General features: G+C 36.3%; 1 protein-coding gene across 1 annotated transcript; it reads left to right on the top strand.

The window, feature by feature from the left end:
- The first annotated feature begins 1,615 nt into the window (after positions 1-1,615).
- On the top strand, positions 1,616-12,134 carry LOC113540008 (immunoglobulin gamma-1 heavy chain). Its single transcript, XM_034303846.2, has 7 exons — positions 1,616-1,634; positions 3,166-3,264; positions 3,410-3,693; positions 7,954-8,074; positions 9,424-9,744; positions 10,091-10,225; positions 10,420-12,134. The coding sequence occupies exons 1-7, from the start codon at positions 1,616-1,618 to the stop codon at positions 10,548-10,550; spliced, it is 1,110 nt and encodes a 369-aa protein (XP_034159737.1). The 3' UTR covers positions 10,551-12,134.
- The last annotated feature ends 4,678 nt before the right edge of the window (positions 12,135-16,812 follow it).

The raw sequence follows: 16,812 nt of genomic DNA, 5'->3' as shown, positions 1-16,812 counted from the left end.
ATTGCTCATGCAATATTACTTAATTTTACATATATATGCTACTATCTTTTGAGCATTGCTTTGTATTTTTTTTTACATTAGTCATATAGTATCCAATGATTGTATTTACTGTCTTTTGCCGGCATTTACATTAGAACTTCTAGCACAGTCATTAAAAATAAAGATCATATTTCTTTTGTGATTTTCTTTACTGTCATTCACACACATTCACACACATTATGTATATGAAAATAAAAATTATAAGATGGGATAGTGTGCATTATTTTGAATATTTACACTACTTACCAAAAGTTGGTCATTCTTCAGTAACTGCTTTATTCTGGTCATGGTCACGACAAAGTATAAGGCATACTAGTTGTAAAGACTAAACAGCACAATGTATTCTTAACAGTAAACTTTTTCAAACATTCTTGAGAGATGTTCTGGCCTTTTTTTGGAGCCTGTTGGAAATTTCAAACCAAATCTTACCAGAGCATCTCAACTGGTTTAATATCGATTGCATTAGTTATAGCATTGCTTCCTTCCTCTCTCCTAATATCTACTGTACAGCTTTACATAGCTTGAGATTGTCGAAAAATAAAAATAAAACGTGCCCCTAAATGTTTGACGGGCAGTGTATAGTTAAGAGGGTTTCAGTATGACACCTTAGGGGAAGTCTGATCTATAAATTTCATACCGGTAAAACACATGCAGTGCACTTCACACAACTGTCTTTGAGATTTCTGATTAAATAGGCACGGTAGATTTGTGGTCCATTCTATGAGCCTCATTTCATTATTTAGACTATTACAGACATGGCAGGTCCTTGATCTACAGCTTGTGTCTTTTTAGCATAGATTTATGCATTTAAAGAAATATAAATTACAAAAGTATGAACATATTTTGTAGAATCTAATGTTTATTGTGTGTAGATATCCATCTTAACAAATATAATCTATTGGTTATATTATCCATCCATAGCCTGAGTCCCAGGTGTAATAACAGAGAGGATACATAGAAAAGAAGCAAACACATAACCTTCATTTCTGATAACTTTCAAGCAGAGAATTATTGTGACAGAATTTTTAGCATCTTGCTTTATTTCTGTAGTTATTTCTTTTTTATTTATTTACTTCTGCAAGTATTGGAAGGATATTACACACCAACTGATGTCTGACATGAATGTAAGATAAAGCCCTGTTGCACTTTATATGTATTATTATTGTTATTATTATTATTATTATTATTATTAATGTAAACCCTGTTTTGTACATTAAAGATTTCTTTAGGATGGAAACTGTGTGTGTGTGTGTGTGTGTGTGTGTGTGTGTGTGTGTGTGTGTGTGTGTGTGAAGGGGATAGTGTGGTGGGTTTTGCATGCAGTGCAGCTGAGTGCATTTACTAGAAATAAACCACATGCAGCATCTTGAAAACAATGTGCTGAGCTGATAAGCTATTTGCTTCTGCAGGATGTGTGTGTGTGTGTGTGTGTGTGTGTGTGTGTGATTCTCTGAGCCTCTGTATGGTGGTTTCACTGAGGGTCTCTACATGGCCTTCCTTCAGTGCAACTTGATATTAACATGATAACATTTTAAAAACATTTCCAGTCATTTATGTTAATATCGTCACTACGACGATGACAGATGGTGTGGGTGGTAACTATCTATGTAACTGATTTCTATATAAATAAGTATGATTTCTATATAAATAAATATGAATAAAAAATATAAATGCACAGTTGGAATCAGAGGCAGTTCTGAGAAACTGTGTGTCATTCATCATGTTTATCAGTGATGATGCACCTGGACTCTCACTGTACTTTCCATGAAACTCTCTGTGGTTCCACAGTTTTTTTTTATTATATTATATTAAGCATGATAGACCAGCTTCTACCTGCAAAGTAAACACACATCTGTGATCCTCTTGAGGTTATGCCAAAGTAATTAAACCTGAAGCCGTGTATTAAAATTTGCTCTATATTTTCATGTTTATATCTTTACATTTCACTACAACAGGGTGTATATATGCAATATACTGTATATTATATATTATAGCTTACATTTTATGGCAATCTTATACCTGATTTTGAAGATACTGTATACGAGTGTAGTGCTAAACTCATATTCTTGGACTTTCTCCTTCTTGAGACGTGAAAAAACAAGTATGAACAGCTAAACTGTGCCACAGAACTCTGCAGCCCTCTTGTGGTAATCATTCTGAATACTGTCTGCCATTATATTGTAGGACTAGTGGGAGTGTGTGTACTAGAGATACACGGTCTACACATTGCAGATGCATTTAGAAAGTATTAAAATTATACAGTATTAATCCACTTGCTCCACATGCTGATTTCAAAATGTTTGGTAAAATAGTGTCATTTCATCTGTTCTGATTTGTAAGTCAGTGTTGTTTGTGTATGTGTGTGTGTATGTGTTGGGTTTTTGTTGTGTATACTTGCTTTGCCTTATGCTACTTGATATGATAACAGATATGTCTACAAAAGAGATTTTGCTCTCAGTGGGATTATGTAAAGGACAGGTAAAAGATGACTTTAGTATCAAGTTGGCAAATCAAACCTCAAGCAACACCTAGAAGAAGATAAAAGGGGATGGAATAAAGAGACAACGTGTGTCTGAGCAAAGTATAACGCGCACGACAAGCTGATTTTCAGTGAAGATTCTTCTTTGAGAAGAATAATTGTTTCATCTAAACACAAATTTGAACAGTTTTGAAAATCTAATGCAAAATACCACTCAAAATCCATTTTGAAACATGTTAGTGGTAGCAACTGGGGATGCGAGAATACATGAAGGAGATGAATCCTAGAATCAATATTTAGATAAAGAACCTACCAAAAAAAACAGGCTAAGCCACTAGCAGGGACACTCCTTTGTTTTCTTGACACTTAAATATTTTTGTGACTAAACTACATGCTCACAACAGAAAATTTCTTTGAATAAGTCTTGCACATGCATTTTATTGCATACCATTTTTCATGTAATAATCCTAATATACTGACTGAAGACATTCTTACAGTAATAGAAAATATAATAATCAGTTTGATATTCTGTGTACTTCTGCTGCTGTAAAACAAGTTATTTTAAAAGAGGGACACTGAGTGGTTCACCGGAAGGAGGAGTAAACTGCACAATGAGCTCCTCTTAATAATGTTCATTGTGTAATCAGTATCTGCTGATGCAGTTTCCACAGAGCTTTTTACACAACTTACAGTTGCCATGCATCTCATATTGCATTTTATATTGCTGATTTCCCTAAACTGTGCAGGTAAGCTTCAAGCATTTAAATCTATTTGCTTCCCTTTATCAAGTTTTCTCTATTTCCTTTATAAAGCTTTTTATCCTTCACCTGATGTGATTTGGTCAGTAAGGACAGTCTTCACTTATAGAATTTTTTTTGTCCTTTTTCACAGTGGACGGTGCTGTGGAGCTGCATCAGAAGCTCTTAAATATTAAACCTGACACCAAGATAGAATGTACCTTTCCTTCAGACTGTTATTATTACATTCACTGGTATCAGAAGAAAGACGGCAAACCTTTCAAGAGAGTTCAGTATGTGGAGATCAGTAATGCACAACGCAGAAATGACCATGGCTTTGGGTTCTTACAATCAGAGAAGCCAGCAAGCAATAAATTTGTTCTGGTAATCCCCAATGTAAAGCCAGAGCATTCAGCAACATATTATTGTGCCTGCTGGGTGCAGCATCACAGTGATATTAAAGCTACGAGTTCTGTACAAAAACTCTACAACACTGCACCCACCATCCTACAGCTTCTTACCATAACTGCATGCTGAATAATTTACCTCACTAACACACTTCATCATTTATATGAAATCCAACTAAATCACTCTTCGTACATGAAGACAGTCCTATAGGATCCATCACTAATTCTATCTCATGTCTAAGTTTTTTTTTTTTTTTGTTCTTCATGAAAAGTTTTCTTTGTTGTTATATCAGTAGACTATGTATGAATGATGCACATCTCAAATTTTAGCCTTCTAAAGTGTTATTTAATGAAGTGATGAGGTGGGTCAAATTTTAGTTTACACTGCATTTTACTGTTACAGAATTCCTGACATAATCTACAAATTGTTTAATTATTATGTCCACACACTCAGTGACAAAATATGTATAATTTTAGGGTAACACTTTACAATAAGGTCTAAAAATAAGCCTGTATTAATACTTCTACAACAGTTAGTTCCGGTCCACTAATTTGATTGGTCGAGCAGCATTCCAAGAGTGCCTATATTTACTATAACTGCAATGGGACGTTTAACTGTGTGTATCACTCCACTCGTCTGTGTTCACCACATAAAATTTCACTTCCTTGCTTGAAACTGTTACTACAGTATAGTTAGTGACATCATCGTTGGACATGGCAAATGATATATTTAACTTAAAATATGAAAGCTCATTGGATGAAGGTGAAAAGAAAGAAGGGATGCCAGTTTTACATGAAGCATCTTTAACAGGAATGTACAAATCAATGTGAGCTAGCTAGGGAGCAAAAATAAACAAAACTTTTTTCCATATTGTCCGAAATGTCACTTACTCAATATTAATTTCTTATTTATAGAACTGTTGCAATATCACACTTGCAATAATGCAATTATAATATTCAGTATAACCACACTCTTGCTAGTGCAATACCACCATCCATCCATTTTCTGTACCGCTTATCCTACTCAGGGTCACTGGGAGCCTGGAACCTATCCCAGGGGACTTGGGCACAAGGCAGGGGACACCCTGGATGGGGTGACAACCCATCACAGGCACAATCGCATACACACGCTCACACCCATTCACACAATATGGACAATTTAGAGATGCCACTCAGCCTACAATTCATGTCTTTAGACTGGGGGAGGAAACCAGAGTACCCAGATGAAGCACAGGGACCCTGAAGTACAGGGAGAACATGCAAAATGTTCTAGGGCGGAGGCGGGAACCTCCAACCAACAGGGTCTTGCGATCCGAGATGGTACAATTGCGCTCAATAGTCCCTCTGTAGATATTGAGAGGATGGGGGGTGGGAGATGTGCTTTCCTCAGTCTTCTCAGAAAGTACAGGCACTGCTGGGCTTTCTTAGTTGTGGAACTGGTGTTGAGCGACCAGGTGAGGTTCTCCGCCAGGTGAACGCCAAGAAACTTGGTGTTCTTGACGATCTCCATGGAGGAGCCGCCGATGTTCAGCGGAGAGTGGTGGTTCTGTGCTCTTCTGAAGTCAACAACCATCTCTTTAGTTTTGTCCACGTTCAGAGACAGGTTGTTGGCTCTGCACCAGTCCGTTAGCCGCTGCACCTTCTCTCTGTATGTTGACTCGTCGTTCTTGCTGATGAGACCCACCACGGTCGTGTCATCGGTGAACTTGATGATGTGATTCGAGCTGTGCATTGCTACACAGTCGTGAGTCAGCAAAGTGAACAGCAATGGACTGAGCACACAGCCCTGTGGGGCCCCAGTGCTCAGTGTGGTGGTGTTGGAGATGCTTTTCCCGATCCGGACTGACTGAGGTCTCCCAGTCAGGAAGTCCAGGATCCAGTTACAGAGGGAGGTGTTCAGGCCCAGCAGGTTCAGCTTTCCAATCAGGTGCTGAGGAATGATTGTGTTGAATGCTGAACTGAAGTCTATGAACAGCATTCGAATATATGTGTCTTTTTTGTCCAGGTGGGTGAGGGCCAGATGGAGGGTGGTGGTGATGGCATCATCTGATGAGCGGTTGGGGCGGTAAGCGAATTTCAGGGGGTCCAGTGAGGGGGACAGCAGGGTCTTGATGTGCCTCAAGACGAGCCTCTCGAAGCACTTCATCATGATGGGTGTAAGTGCAACAGGACGGCAGTCATTGAGGCAGGACACTGAAGACATCTTTGGCACAGGGACGATGGTGGTGGCCTTGAAGCACTTCGGAACAACGCTGCTGCTCAGGGAGGTGTTGAAGATGTCCATGAAGACATCTGCCAACTGGTCTGCACATCCTCTGAGCACCCTGCCAGGAATGTTGTCTGGTCCAGCAGCCTTCCGTAGGTTGACTCTGTGTAGAGTCTTCCTCACATCGGCCGTGGTTAGACACAGCACCTGGTCATTGGGAGGAGGGGCGGTCTTCCTCGCCGTCAAGCCATTCTGTGCCTCGACCCGAGCGTGGAAGTAGTTCAGCGCATCTGGGAGGGAGGCATCACTGTCACAGGCAGGTGAGGTTGTCCTGTAGTTTGTGATGGTCTGGATGCCCTGCCACATGTGCCGCTTGGCTCTGCTGGCCTTGAAATTGTTGTGGATTCTCTGAGCATGTGTGTGCTTTGCCTCTCTGATGGCCCGGGACAGTTTGGCCCTCGCTATTCTTAGGTCCACCTTGTCGCCTGCTCTGAAGGCGGAGTCTCGGGTCCTCAGTAGCACACGCACCTCTCATCCACGGCTTCTGGTTGGTGCGTGTGGCGATGGTCTTGGAGACGGTGACGTCATCTTGCACTTGCTGATATAGCTGGTCACTGATGTCGCATATTCCTCCAAGTTGGTGAAGTCGCTGTCAGTTGCTGCTTCCCTGAACATGTGCCCTGAACATGTTGACTATTGTGATGAAGTTGCAGGTAATTTTCCTTCTGACTCTTTCATGCAAGTCCTGTTTGTGCAAGCAACACTGCACAGTAGAACATAGTAGAATGGTGCATCACCACTCTTGTGCCAGCTAAACCTTCCTGCATGTCCTTAGTGTCATATGAGGCTTTTGCTTTGCCTTTCTAACCAGCATCCACGCAGTTCTATCTGAGAGTTTTCTTAGTCCTCTAGATCTTGCCTTGACCTCCTCAGATCCTCATGACAGATTCTTAATTCGTATTTTCAGTCAGCTTCTTAGATCAGCCCATGGTTGTTAAATGTTAGCACAGGGTTTGAAGAGTCAGAGCATTTATTACGTTCTGGAATTGTTATTCCTAATGACAATTCTTGACCTGCCTAATGAGTCCTTATGAATCAATTAAGGCCTAAGGAGTTAAGTAAGTTGTGAGATAACTGGAAGGGTATATGAACTTTTTGCACATACCACAATGACTATTTTCTTTATTTGTCTAAAAAAAGTATTTAGACACTTAAGCCACATTTACAAAGGTATGAGTTTCACTACATTAGAAAACATTTATGTTCATAATTATTCTAAAAATATTATATATACTGGTCATAATTAGACAAAAACATGTTTGGACACTCAACATAGGTTTCATTAAATATCAATTACAGTGTTTTAGCATTTAGTTTCACAGCCTTTGTTTCACAGAACTTCTTGACAGAATCTGGGCATGGACTCAACCAGTTTCTGTAACAGTTGTGGTGTAAGTTTCCTCCAAGTTTCAACCAACAAATCGTTCAATTCATCCACACTAGAGCATCAACAACCTGCTAATTTCTTCTCCGTTGCATCCCACAGATCCTCTATAAGGTTTCGGTCAGGGCTCTGGGAAGTATTCTTTCGAAAAGAGTCTGGAATGCTTTGGATTATTATTATTATCCTGCTGAAAAAATAGACTTCTTTGACATGAATAATTTCATTGCGGATTTTTGCAAGTTTGCATCAAAAATGCCTCGGTACACTTATAAGTTCATGATGCCATCAACGATGCCATCACAAACTCACCAACACCACTGTAGGAAAAACAAGCCCAAAAGTAGTGCCAAAAAACAACCCCTGCTACTAGTTCTTATTATAAACGCCACTTTGATATTCATAGATATCTGATGTGCACCTAATTAACATTAATGTGGTATAAATTTGATAGGGGTGTGCTAGCTATTTCAGCACCCAGTGGTAGGATTATGATTAATTTACTGAAATATCTTAATTTGAATTTGGTTTGCCTTCTCAAGAACAATACCCACTATTATGTACATGATTTCAAGCTGAAATCCATATATGTGCGATTTCTCTGTAAAATAAATTTGATATTAATATTTATCCTATATTTTAAGACAAAGATCTTACACTATGTCTGTGAAGTCATTTTTGTCATTGGACATTTTGCTGTGGGAAGCTGGTGGAGCAACACTTATTCTAAGGTCTTCGGCTCAGGCACAAGACTTTATATAACAGGTAAGAAAGACTGTATTTTCTACTGCATTCTAGAAATGTCTTTAGGCCATCTTAAGGAAACTTGTTGTTTAATTATTAAATAAATCATAATGCATGCAGATAGTCCTGGCTTTCAATGTCTTCAATATTTCTATTTAGCTAATAGAATCAGTGATTAGAATATAGAGACAGTCTAGAAGTCTAGAAAGTCTAGAAGTATATGATTTAGTCAGGGTATATATACTACAGTATATTGATGACTACAAAGTCTTTGGATCTGGAACTCGTCCCAGGTATGTGTGCGTTTTGCAGTTTCTCTTTTTCTGCAAAATCAATGTAAAAGAAATTAGATAAGGAATGAATGAATTCATATGATAATGAATTTCATAGAATATAAAAACGGTACAAAAATAAAAGTAGAATGGGGAAGCAAGAACAAATAAAAAATAAGCTTGATATAAGCTTAAAAAAATAATTGCAGATATTTAGACATATTTATAAATATTTAGACATATTTATAAATAAAATGCAATGAAAGAAAGAAAATTAAATGCACCAAAAATGACAAACAGAAAAAATTATATATTGAACCCACACATTTTGGGGGTAACCTTGTGACAGTGTCTAATTGCTGACATTAATTAGACAATGTCAATATTTCTAATTAGGAAATATTAAAAAATCTTCAAGATTTATGTCTGTGAAGTCACTAAAATAATGTAAAATAATGCAAATAATAAAGTAAAACTAATATGGAACAAAAGAAAAGATTGTTAAAAAGCAGCCCATTTTTAATTAGAAAATATCCTAACTGAACTGATAAGCTGCAAAATTTATCTATACTCTGAAAAACAGTTGTTCACATTGTATCTTATCATTTGCAAAAAACAGTTGTATTTGGCACCTTAAATAAATAGTACATAACAGTTGCAATCGGCTATTATTTATTTATTAAATCACAAATATTTTTACATGATTATAGATAATAGACTAGATTATCTTGTATAAACAGTATAGCTTATTTTTTGCTTTTTTACAAGAAAACATAATTTCTTTACTAACCAACATTTTTACTCAGTATAAGTGGAGCATATTTCAGGGACGTCACTATTCAGTCCTGGATGACCATATCACTGGATATTGTTTAACCCAATTAAAATCAAATTATCTGAATCAATACTGACTGTACAAGATGTATTGAAAGTGTTAGTTTATAATAGGACAGGTGAATGGGCATATCACATGATAGTCCTGATTCCTGTTCATATGACACAAAAGTACTGCTGGAATGTGTAAATAAAATTAGTTACACTCATCATGTTTATGGATTGCTCATTAACTGCAACTTTGCATGTCGTCTAAATCTACAGGCACTGGGAATGACGTGGTAATAGAGCCACAAGTGTCCGTGTACCCAGCATCCAAGCCTCAATCAAATGGAAAGCGTGTGTTGCTGTGCCAGGTGAGAGGCATGTTCCTGGATCTGTTGAGAGTCACGTGGCAAGCAGAAGATCAGCGTGGAAGTAAAGTGGAGCTGAAAGATGATGAGCAGCTGGAGCAGAGAGACAAGGGTCAAGTTTACATAACCAGCATGCTCATCGTAGACCAACACAAAGTCACGAACAATAAATTCACCTGCTCTGTTCAACACGACAGCCGCGTTAAAGACAAGAAAGTTGTCATTCCAAGAGGTAGTAGCAAGTCAATGATCAGCTCTTATGTGTTCTCAGAATGTCCTCCAATGTCAATCTGGAGGTAAATCTTAAATATATAGTATATGATATAGTATGCAATACAATCACACACTACATCATAACAGTATAAGTATATACAACATTAAAATCTTATGTTTCTGGACCTGCATAGACACATGTATTTCAGCTTTTTTTTTTTTTTTGGGACAATAACATTTCTTCTTTTGTATGTACAATCAAAATAAAGTTTTCCTTCCTTTTTATTTTTTGTGTTATAAGAACATCTCTGATAAGGTTACAAATGTATTCTCACATTTACAGAATCTACACAATGTTGTTACAGATGATGAACTCCTTACAGAGGAAGACAATCCTGAGATTGAGTCAAGCACTGTTATGGTCTGCCCAACTCCGAAAGAAGTAGAAGTAGAAGAGAGGGAAGAGGAAGTTGAGATGTCTGATAAAGAAATAAAACAAGGTAACATTATTTAATGAGCTGAATATGATTTCAGTATGCTGATGAATTCTGCAGTAGCACTAAATAATTTAATGTGGAATTTAATATTGTACTTTTAGGTAAGTTTATCGAAATGTTTAATGCCAAGACGAACATTTCCTGATTTGCAGCAAATTGATCAGTTTGATTTTTTTTTCTTTGTGCCTCTTGTGCAGATGTGTTTGAGCTCAGCTGCAGTCTGCATCTATTCAGAGTGACGTATGTGATACTGCTGGTGAAAAATGTGCTGTATTTCTGCACCGCCTCTGTCTTACTGTGCAAGAAAAACGCAAAGGTTAAGTCCTGATCAGTCCATCAACCAAACAACATGACTCAACACACCACCACAAATACACTGGCAGCCTAAAGTTTTTGAACCCCATACTTTAATATTACTTTAACATTTTCCCCTGCTACTTGCCGCACCATTATGTTGTCCTTTCTGATATTTTATATATAGATTTTCATATTTTCAAAATATTTCAAAAGATAAATCTGATTTAGTTGTTTAAACCTACTGTGACTATATATTTATCGATGCTACTATCTTTCGAGCATTGCTTTGTATTTCATTGTTACATTAGTCATACAGCATCCAAGGATTTGCATTTATGCTTAAATTCTTAGTCTTAGGAACCCTATTTTTTTTATTATTTATTTATATTTCCAAACATTAGTTTCCCAGCACAAAATTAAATGTTACAGAAAAGTACATAAAATAGTAAAGAAAGCAGCATATTAAGAGATCACTTTTCAAAAGTCTTAGACACCCTGTTTTTTTAAGTACAAATTTTGTTATAGATTTTTATTTTATGACTTCTACAATATTGATTCAGTACAAAAACGTTTTAGATTTCCAAATTTTTTCAGCACAAATTTAAATGTTACCAAAAAATGTTTGTATGTCAGTAAAGAAAGCAACATATTATGTAAGAGACACTTTTCAGACAAAAAAAACATAATGAAGGCTGCTGGGTTTTACTGCAAAAATAAGAAGCAAGTGTGACAGTCAAAGTCTCCAGAAGAACTGTGGCTGCTTCTGCAAGATGCTCAGTAACACTTCCAGCTCATTTCCTTATAAAACTGCACACATTGTACCCGAGACTACTATTTTTTTTAAAGCGAAGGATCATCACACCAAATATTGACTTTGTTTCATTTATTACTGTTTACTGCTCTTTATAGTATTTTTTTAATGTAGAAACATTTAGTTTCATTATTTTTGAAGGCATCTTTGCTCTACAGCATTTCTTTGCTTGTGCCTAAGACTTTCGCACAGTACTGTGCTGTTTAGTCATTATTATATGTATATGTATGTATATATATACACACACACACACACACACACCACAAATACTGAAAGTGAGGTGAGAATACAACCTGGATAGGACCCCAGTTCAGTCCACCCTAGTACACACACATATTCACTGGAGCTTTGTGAACTGTGAGGCTGCATTGCTACCTGCTGAGCTACTGTGCCTCTCACAATATAAATAAATTAAAAAAGACATAAAACATACCAGCTATTAATGATTAAACAGCACAATTTATTATCAACAGTAAACCTTTTCAAACATTTTTAAGATGTGTTCTGTACTCTGAACTTTGTGGAGCCTGTTGGAAACTTTCAAACCAAATTAGAATTTGATTAGAATGGAAACTGTTGGGGAACTATGTGCATGTGTGTGTGTGTGTGTGTGTGTGTCCTCTTAATAATGTTAATAATCAGCATTTGTATTGCTGATTTTCCTAATCTGTGCAGGTAAGCTTCAAGTCATTAAATCTATTTGCTTCTCTTTATCACGTTTTCTCTGTTTCCTTTATAAAGCTTTTTATCCTTCACCTGATGTGATTTGTTCAGTGAAACATAGTCATTCTTTACTTAGAGGTTTTTTTTTCTTTTTCTTTTTTTTAACCCTTTTCCACAGTGGACAGTGCTGTGGAGCTGCATCAGAAGTTCTTAATGACTAAACCTACTAACAAGCTCACCAAGATAGAACATACTTTTCCTTCAGACTGTGACTATCACATTCACTGGTATCAGAAGAAAAATGGTGAACCTTTCTAGAGAGTTATATGGACATCAGTAATGCACAACGCAGTAATGACTATGGCTTTGAGTTCTTACAATCAGAGAAGACAGCAAACAATATGATTGTTCTGATAATCCCCAATATAAAGCCAGAGCATTCAGCAGCATATTATTGTGCTTGCTAGGTGCAGCATCACAGTGAGATTAAAGTTATGAGTCCTGTACAAAAACACTACACCCACCATCCTACAGCTATTACTATAAATGCATGCTGAATAATTCACCTCACTAGCACTTCATTTATGATATCCAACTAAATCACAGTTCACAAAAATTGGTAAATTTGAGACTACAGAAGGGTCACAAATTGCCTGTACTTACCTTATAACCAGTAATTTAAGTTAAACTGTATTGTTTCCACACAAGAACTAAGACAACAGCCATTTCTCAATACAAGTGCCTATTTAATTTAAATTTAATGCATAAATAAAAAAAAAAAAAAAAAAAGACTTTTATATGGTGACTTTTGGATCACTATTTAGCTCCCAGTAACTCAGTTACTGACTTTTCAATCAATGCCAATGTCAATGACAATCAATGACTTTTCCATCTCACTTCTAAAAACAGATGTAGATTTTAGTCATGAGGTTTAAGTTTAGTACTAGTGTCTATTAGAAATGACACTTCAATATTAATAGATGTTTGATGCGCACATAATAAACGTGATGGAGTAAATATTGGTAAAGTGGGACAAATGGTAAAGTTGGGCACCTAAGCTTGAGCCTTTATACCTTAAAGTGTATATCCTTCATTAATATAAATTCTTTACTGAATCCACCCCAACTACTACGCATAGAGTTAAAATATATCTTGCTCTGTCTGTAATGTCACTTTTGGGGAAGCAGCATACTTCATTTCAAAACTAGTATCATGAGAATCAGTGGTATGTAATAGGATATAGCCATATAAGGGAAATCATGTTAAAGTTATTAGAGAGGAATAACACCACATCTTGATAGCAAGGACATGGAATGTCCAAAAAAAAAGCCAGAGGAGGGTCAAGGGCCCTGATAAATATTATTTAAAGTTCAGATCTGTGTTGCATAAAAAGATCTATTATATTCATGCATATTACAAAAAAAGCAAAATAAATTATTAAAAAATAAGTACATGAAATACCAAGAATTTCTTCTGACTTTTAAAGAAAAGAAATTGTCACACTTTAACAGCATCACATGACAAAAAGAAGAGGTTCAGATAAGCAGAAATTCCAAGAAATTTCATTCTACCTGAGTTTGGTATTTCTTGATTTTTGCTTTTGAACAGTGTAAGAGAGCTTTTAGATTATATGACACTGGGATGATGGTAAAGAGTGTCAGAAAATAATGTTTTCGGAAGTGCTATATTCACCCTATAAATTTAATAGGAGCATGCCAGCTATTTCAGCACCTAGTGGTAAGATCATGATTAACCTTATCATCCTTATGTTGAAATATCTTCATCTGAGTTTGGTTTGCCTACTCAAGAATAATACATCTCTTACTCAGTATTACAGTATTTCAAGCAGAAATTCACATCACTATTGTTCCTCAGTAAAGTAAACTTGATATGAATATTTACTCTACATCATACATCACAGGTCTATGAAGTTTTTTTTTTGTCCTTAGACATCATGCTATGCAAAGCTGGAAGAAGGTTTTCATCTCAAGAACAAGACTTTACATAGCAGATAAAGCGGGTTTTCCTAATTTATTCTAGGAACATCTTTAGGCTTTTAAGCAACCTTGTCTAATTATTAAACCAATTACACTGCATGCAAACGGCCTTGCTGGGTTTAGAATATACACTGATCAGCCATAATATTAAAACCACCTGCCTAATATTGTGTAGGTCCCCTTGTGCCACCAAAACAGCTCTGACCCATCGAGGCATGGACTCCACAAGACCTCTGAAGGTGTGCTGTGGTAGCTGGCACACAGATGTTAGCAGATCCTTTAAGTCCTGTTAGGTGCGAGTTTGGGCCTCCAGGGATCAGACTTTGTTCAGCAAATACCACAGATGCTCTATCAGATTGACATCTGGGGAATTTGGAGGCCAAGTCAACACCTTGAACACTTTGTCATGTTCCAATTTTTGCCGTGTGGCAGGGAGCATTATCCTCCTGAAAGAAGAGTAAATAAAAAAGTAAGACTAATACAGCACAAAAGAAAAGATCATTGCAATTTTAATTAGATATTGGACTAAATAAAAAAGAGGCAGATTTAATCTCAGTAACATTAACAAATACAAATATTAAAAGCTTCAAAGCACAAAATACATTATAAAAAATCCTGTGGTTTAAACCTTAAGTATGATATTAAGTATGACACATAAATTAATATTTATAGACTGGATAATTATAGATTTAGCATACTTTGCCTAATAAAAGACTCTTGACATATTTGTGTGAAGTTCCATCAGAAAAAATATTTTAAAAAGTTTTAACGCTCAGTATTTTGGATTTGATCCTTTGTCATCCTGTTTTTAATATAAACTGCAAAATTTAAATGTATGTACTCTATAAAACAGTTGTTCACTTTGTATCTTAAAACTTGCACAAAGCAAGTTATTTATTCAATGACAAATATTCTTTACATACATATATATTATAGATTAGATTATGTTGTCTATATACACTATATGGCCAAATGTTTGTAGACACCTGACCATTACACTCATATGTGCTTGTTGAACATCCCTTTCCAGATTTAGTCCCCCTTTGCTGCTATAATAACCTCCACTCTTCTGGGAAGGATTTCCACTAGATCTTGGAAAGTGGCTGTGGGGATTTGTGCTCATTCAGCCACAAGAGCATTAGTGAGGTCAGGCACTGATGTTGATTTGCATGGCTTCTAAAGATACAGACAATGGGAAGGACCAGGTAAAGAAACCTCAAGTGTCCATGTACCCAGTGTCCAGGCCACAATCAAATGCAAAGTGTGTGTTGCTGTGCCAGGCAAGATGCATGTTCCCAGACCTGGTGAGATTCACGTGGCATGCAGAAGATCAGAGTGAAGAAAAGGGGAGCTGAAATATGATGAGCAGCTGGAGAAGAACGACGTTCAAATGAAAAGGAAATTCAAAGTTCAAAGCCAAGAACAATAAATTCACCTACTCTGTTCAACAGCAGCTTTGATGACCAGATTGTTGTCATTCCAAGAGGTAACAATAAGGCAGTGATCTGCTCTTACGTGTCCTCAGTAGTGGTAAATGTTAATCTTCATAAAGTCTTTATTCACAGCTCAATGCATTCATTGAAATACTCTTTTAAGTAACGAACAGATTAGTTTCTGGACATGAATAGGCTTTTCTGGATAGGATAGGTATTTCTTATTTTGTGAGAAATAATAACAATAATATTTCTACTTTTGTATGTATTTTACAGCCTTGTTTTAAAAGAGTTTTAAAACTTTGAAAGAGTTTGAATAAATTGTTTTATATCTTTACCGAAAGTTGTGACTTTTGTTAAAGAAATAAAACAAGATTGCATCTTGTCCAGTGATTTACATTTAGAAGACTATTACATTGGGAAAATGTTTGAGCTGAATACCATTTCAGTATGTTGATGAATTCTACTTTTAAGAAAGCAAATGTAAATGCTTTCGTGTGAAGACTGCAACACCTTCTGATTTTGAGTTTGATTTTCTTTTCGTCTCTCTTGTGCAGGTTTGTTTGAGCTCAGCCACAGGCTGTACCTGTTCAGTGTGTCGTATGTCAAAAAAATGTGCCGGTGAAAAATGTGCTGTATCTCTGCACTGTCTCCGTCTTACTGTGCAAGTGAAACCGAGTGAACAAGGAGATGTTCAGAAGCAAAGCTCACTGATCAGTCCATCAGCCAAACACACCAAGAGTTTCCATTCCATGTTTTCCATTAATTCTCTCTAAAGTAGAATTTGTATTAGTATTTGTAGTATTTGTATAGTAATAAAAAACATTAGTACACTCATATCCTCTTTTTCTGTTATTTTACGAAAGTACTGAAAACTTGAGTGATTGTAATGATGTGTATTTCACATGGAAAGCTGTCCATAGACATTCACTTTTAAACTTTTGTACTTCCTTTATCTGTTATCATCTTGAACAGTGCTTTGCATTTTTGTAGTCTTTTTTTTTCCTGCACTGTTGATACAATAAGAACTGCCTGTTTGAGATTAGCTCATGATAAATAATGTTCATCTAAATATATAAAGATCATAGATTATAGAGTCTTGTTTATAAAAAGAGTTTCTTGTTTATAAAAAAGAACTTTCTTAGTAGTCTGCCATTTTTCAATGTCATTTGCAGTAAACACAAGTTTGGGGTGTTTCCCCACAGCAATTAGATCACTGACTGTACAGTGGGTATAATGTTAAGCACATAGGACGGTTTCAGTATGACATTTTTTGTAAATGTATGACTAATTGTTACTCATGATACGTGTACGTTTGTGGTGCAAGTTAAAGCTCAAATACATTAAGTACATTGATGTACTCAATCAGTTAGAGTTTCTGGACATAAA

This window comes from Pangasianodon hypophthalmus, chromosome 4 (genome assembly GCF_027358585.1).
Source record: "Pangasianodon hypophthalmus isolate fPanHyp1 chromosome 4, fPanHyp1.pri, whole genome shotgun sequence".
In the NCBI taxonomy this organism is placed as follows: domain Eukaryota; kingdom Metazoa; phylum Chordata; class Actinopteri; order Siluriformes; family Pangasiidae; genus Pangasianodon; species Pangasianodon hypophthalmus.
This window is presented reverse-complemented; position numbering and strand designations above follow the sequence as displayed.

What these genes read in the sequence shown, in the direction of transcription:
- LOC113540008 (XM_034303846.2), top strand. An exon ending in GATTTCCCTAAACTGTGCAG is followed by an intron (nt 3,265 to 3,409) that starts GTAAGCTTCAAG and finishes CCTTTTTCACAG; the next exon opens with TGGACGGTGCTGTGGAGCTG. An exon ending in GAAAGTTGTCATTCCAAGAG is followed by an intron (nt 9,745 to 10,090) that starts GTAGTAGCAAGT and finishes ATGTTGTTACAG; the next exon opens with ATGATGAACTCCTTACAGAG.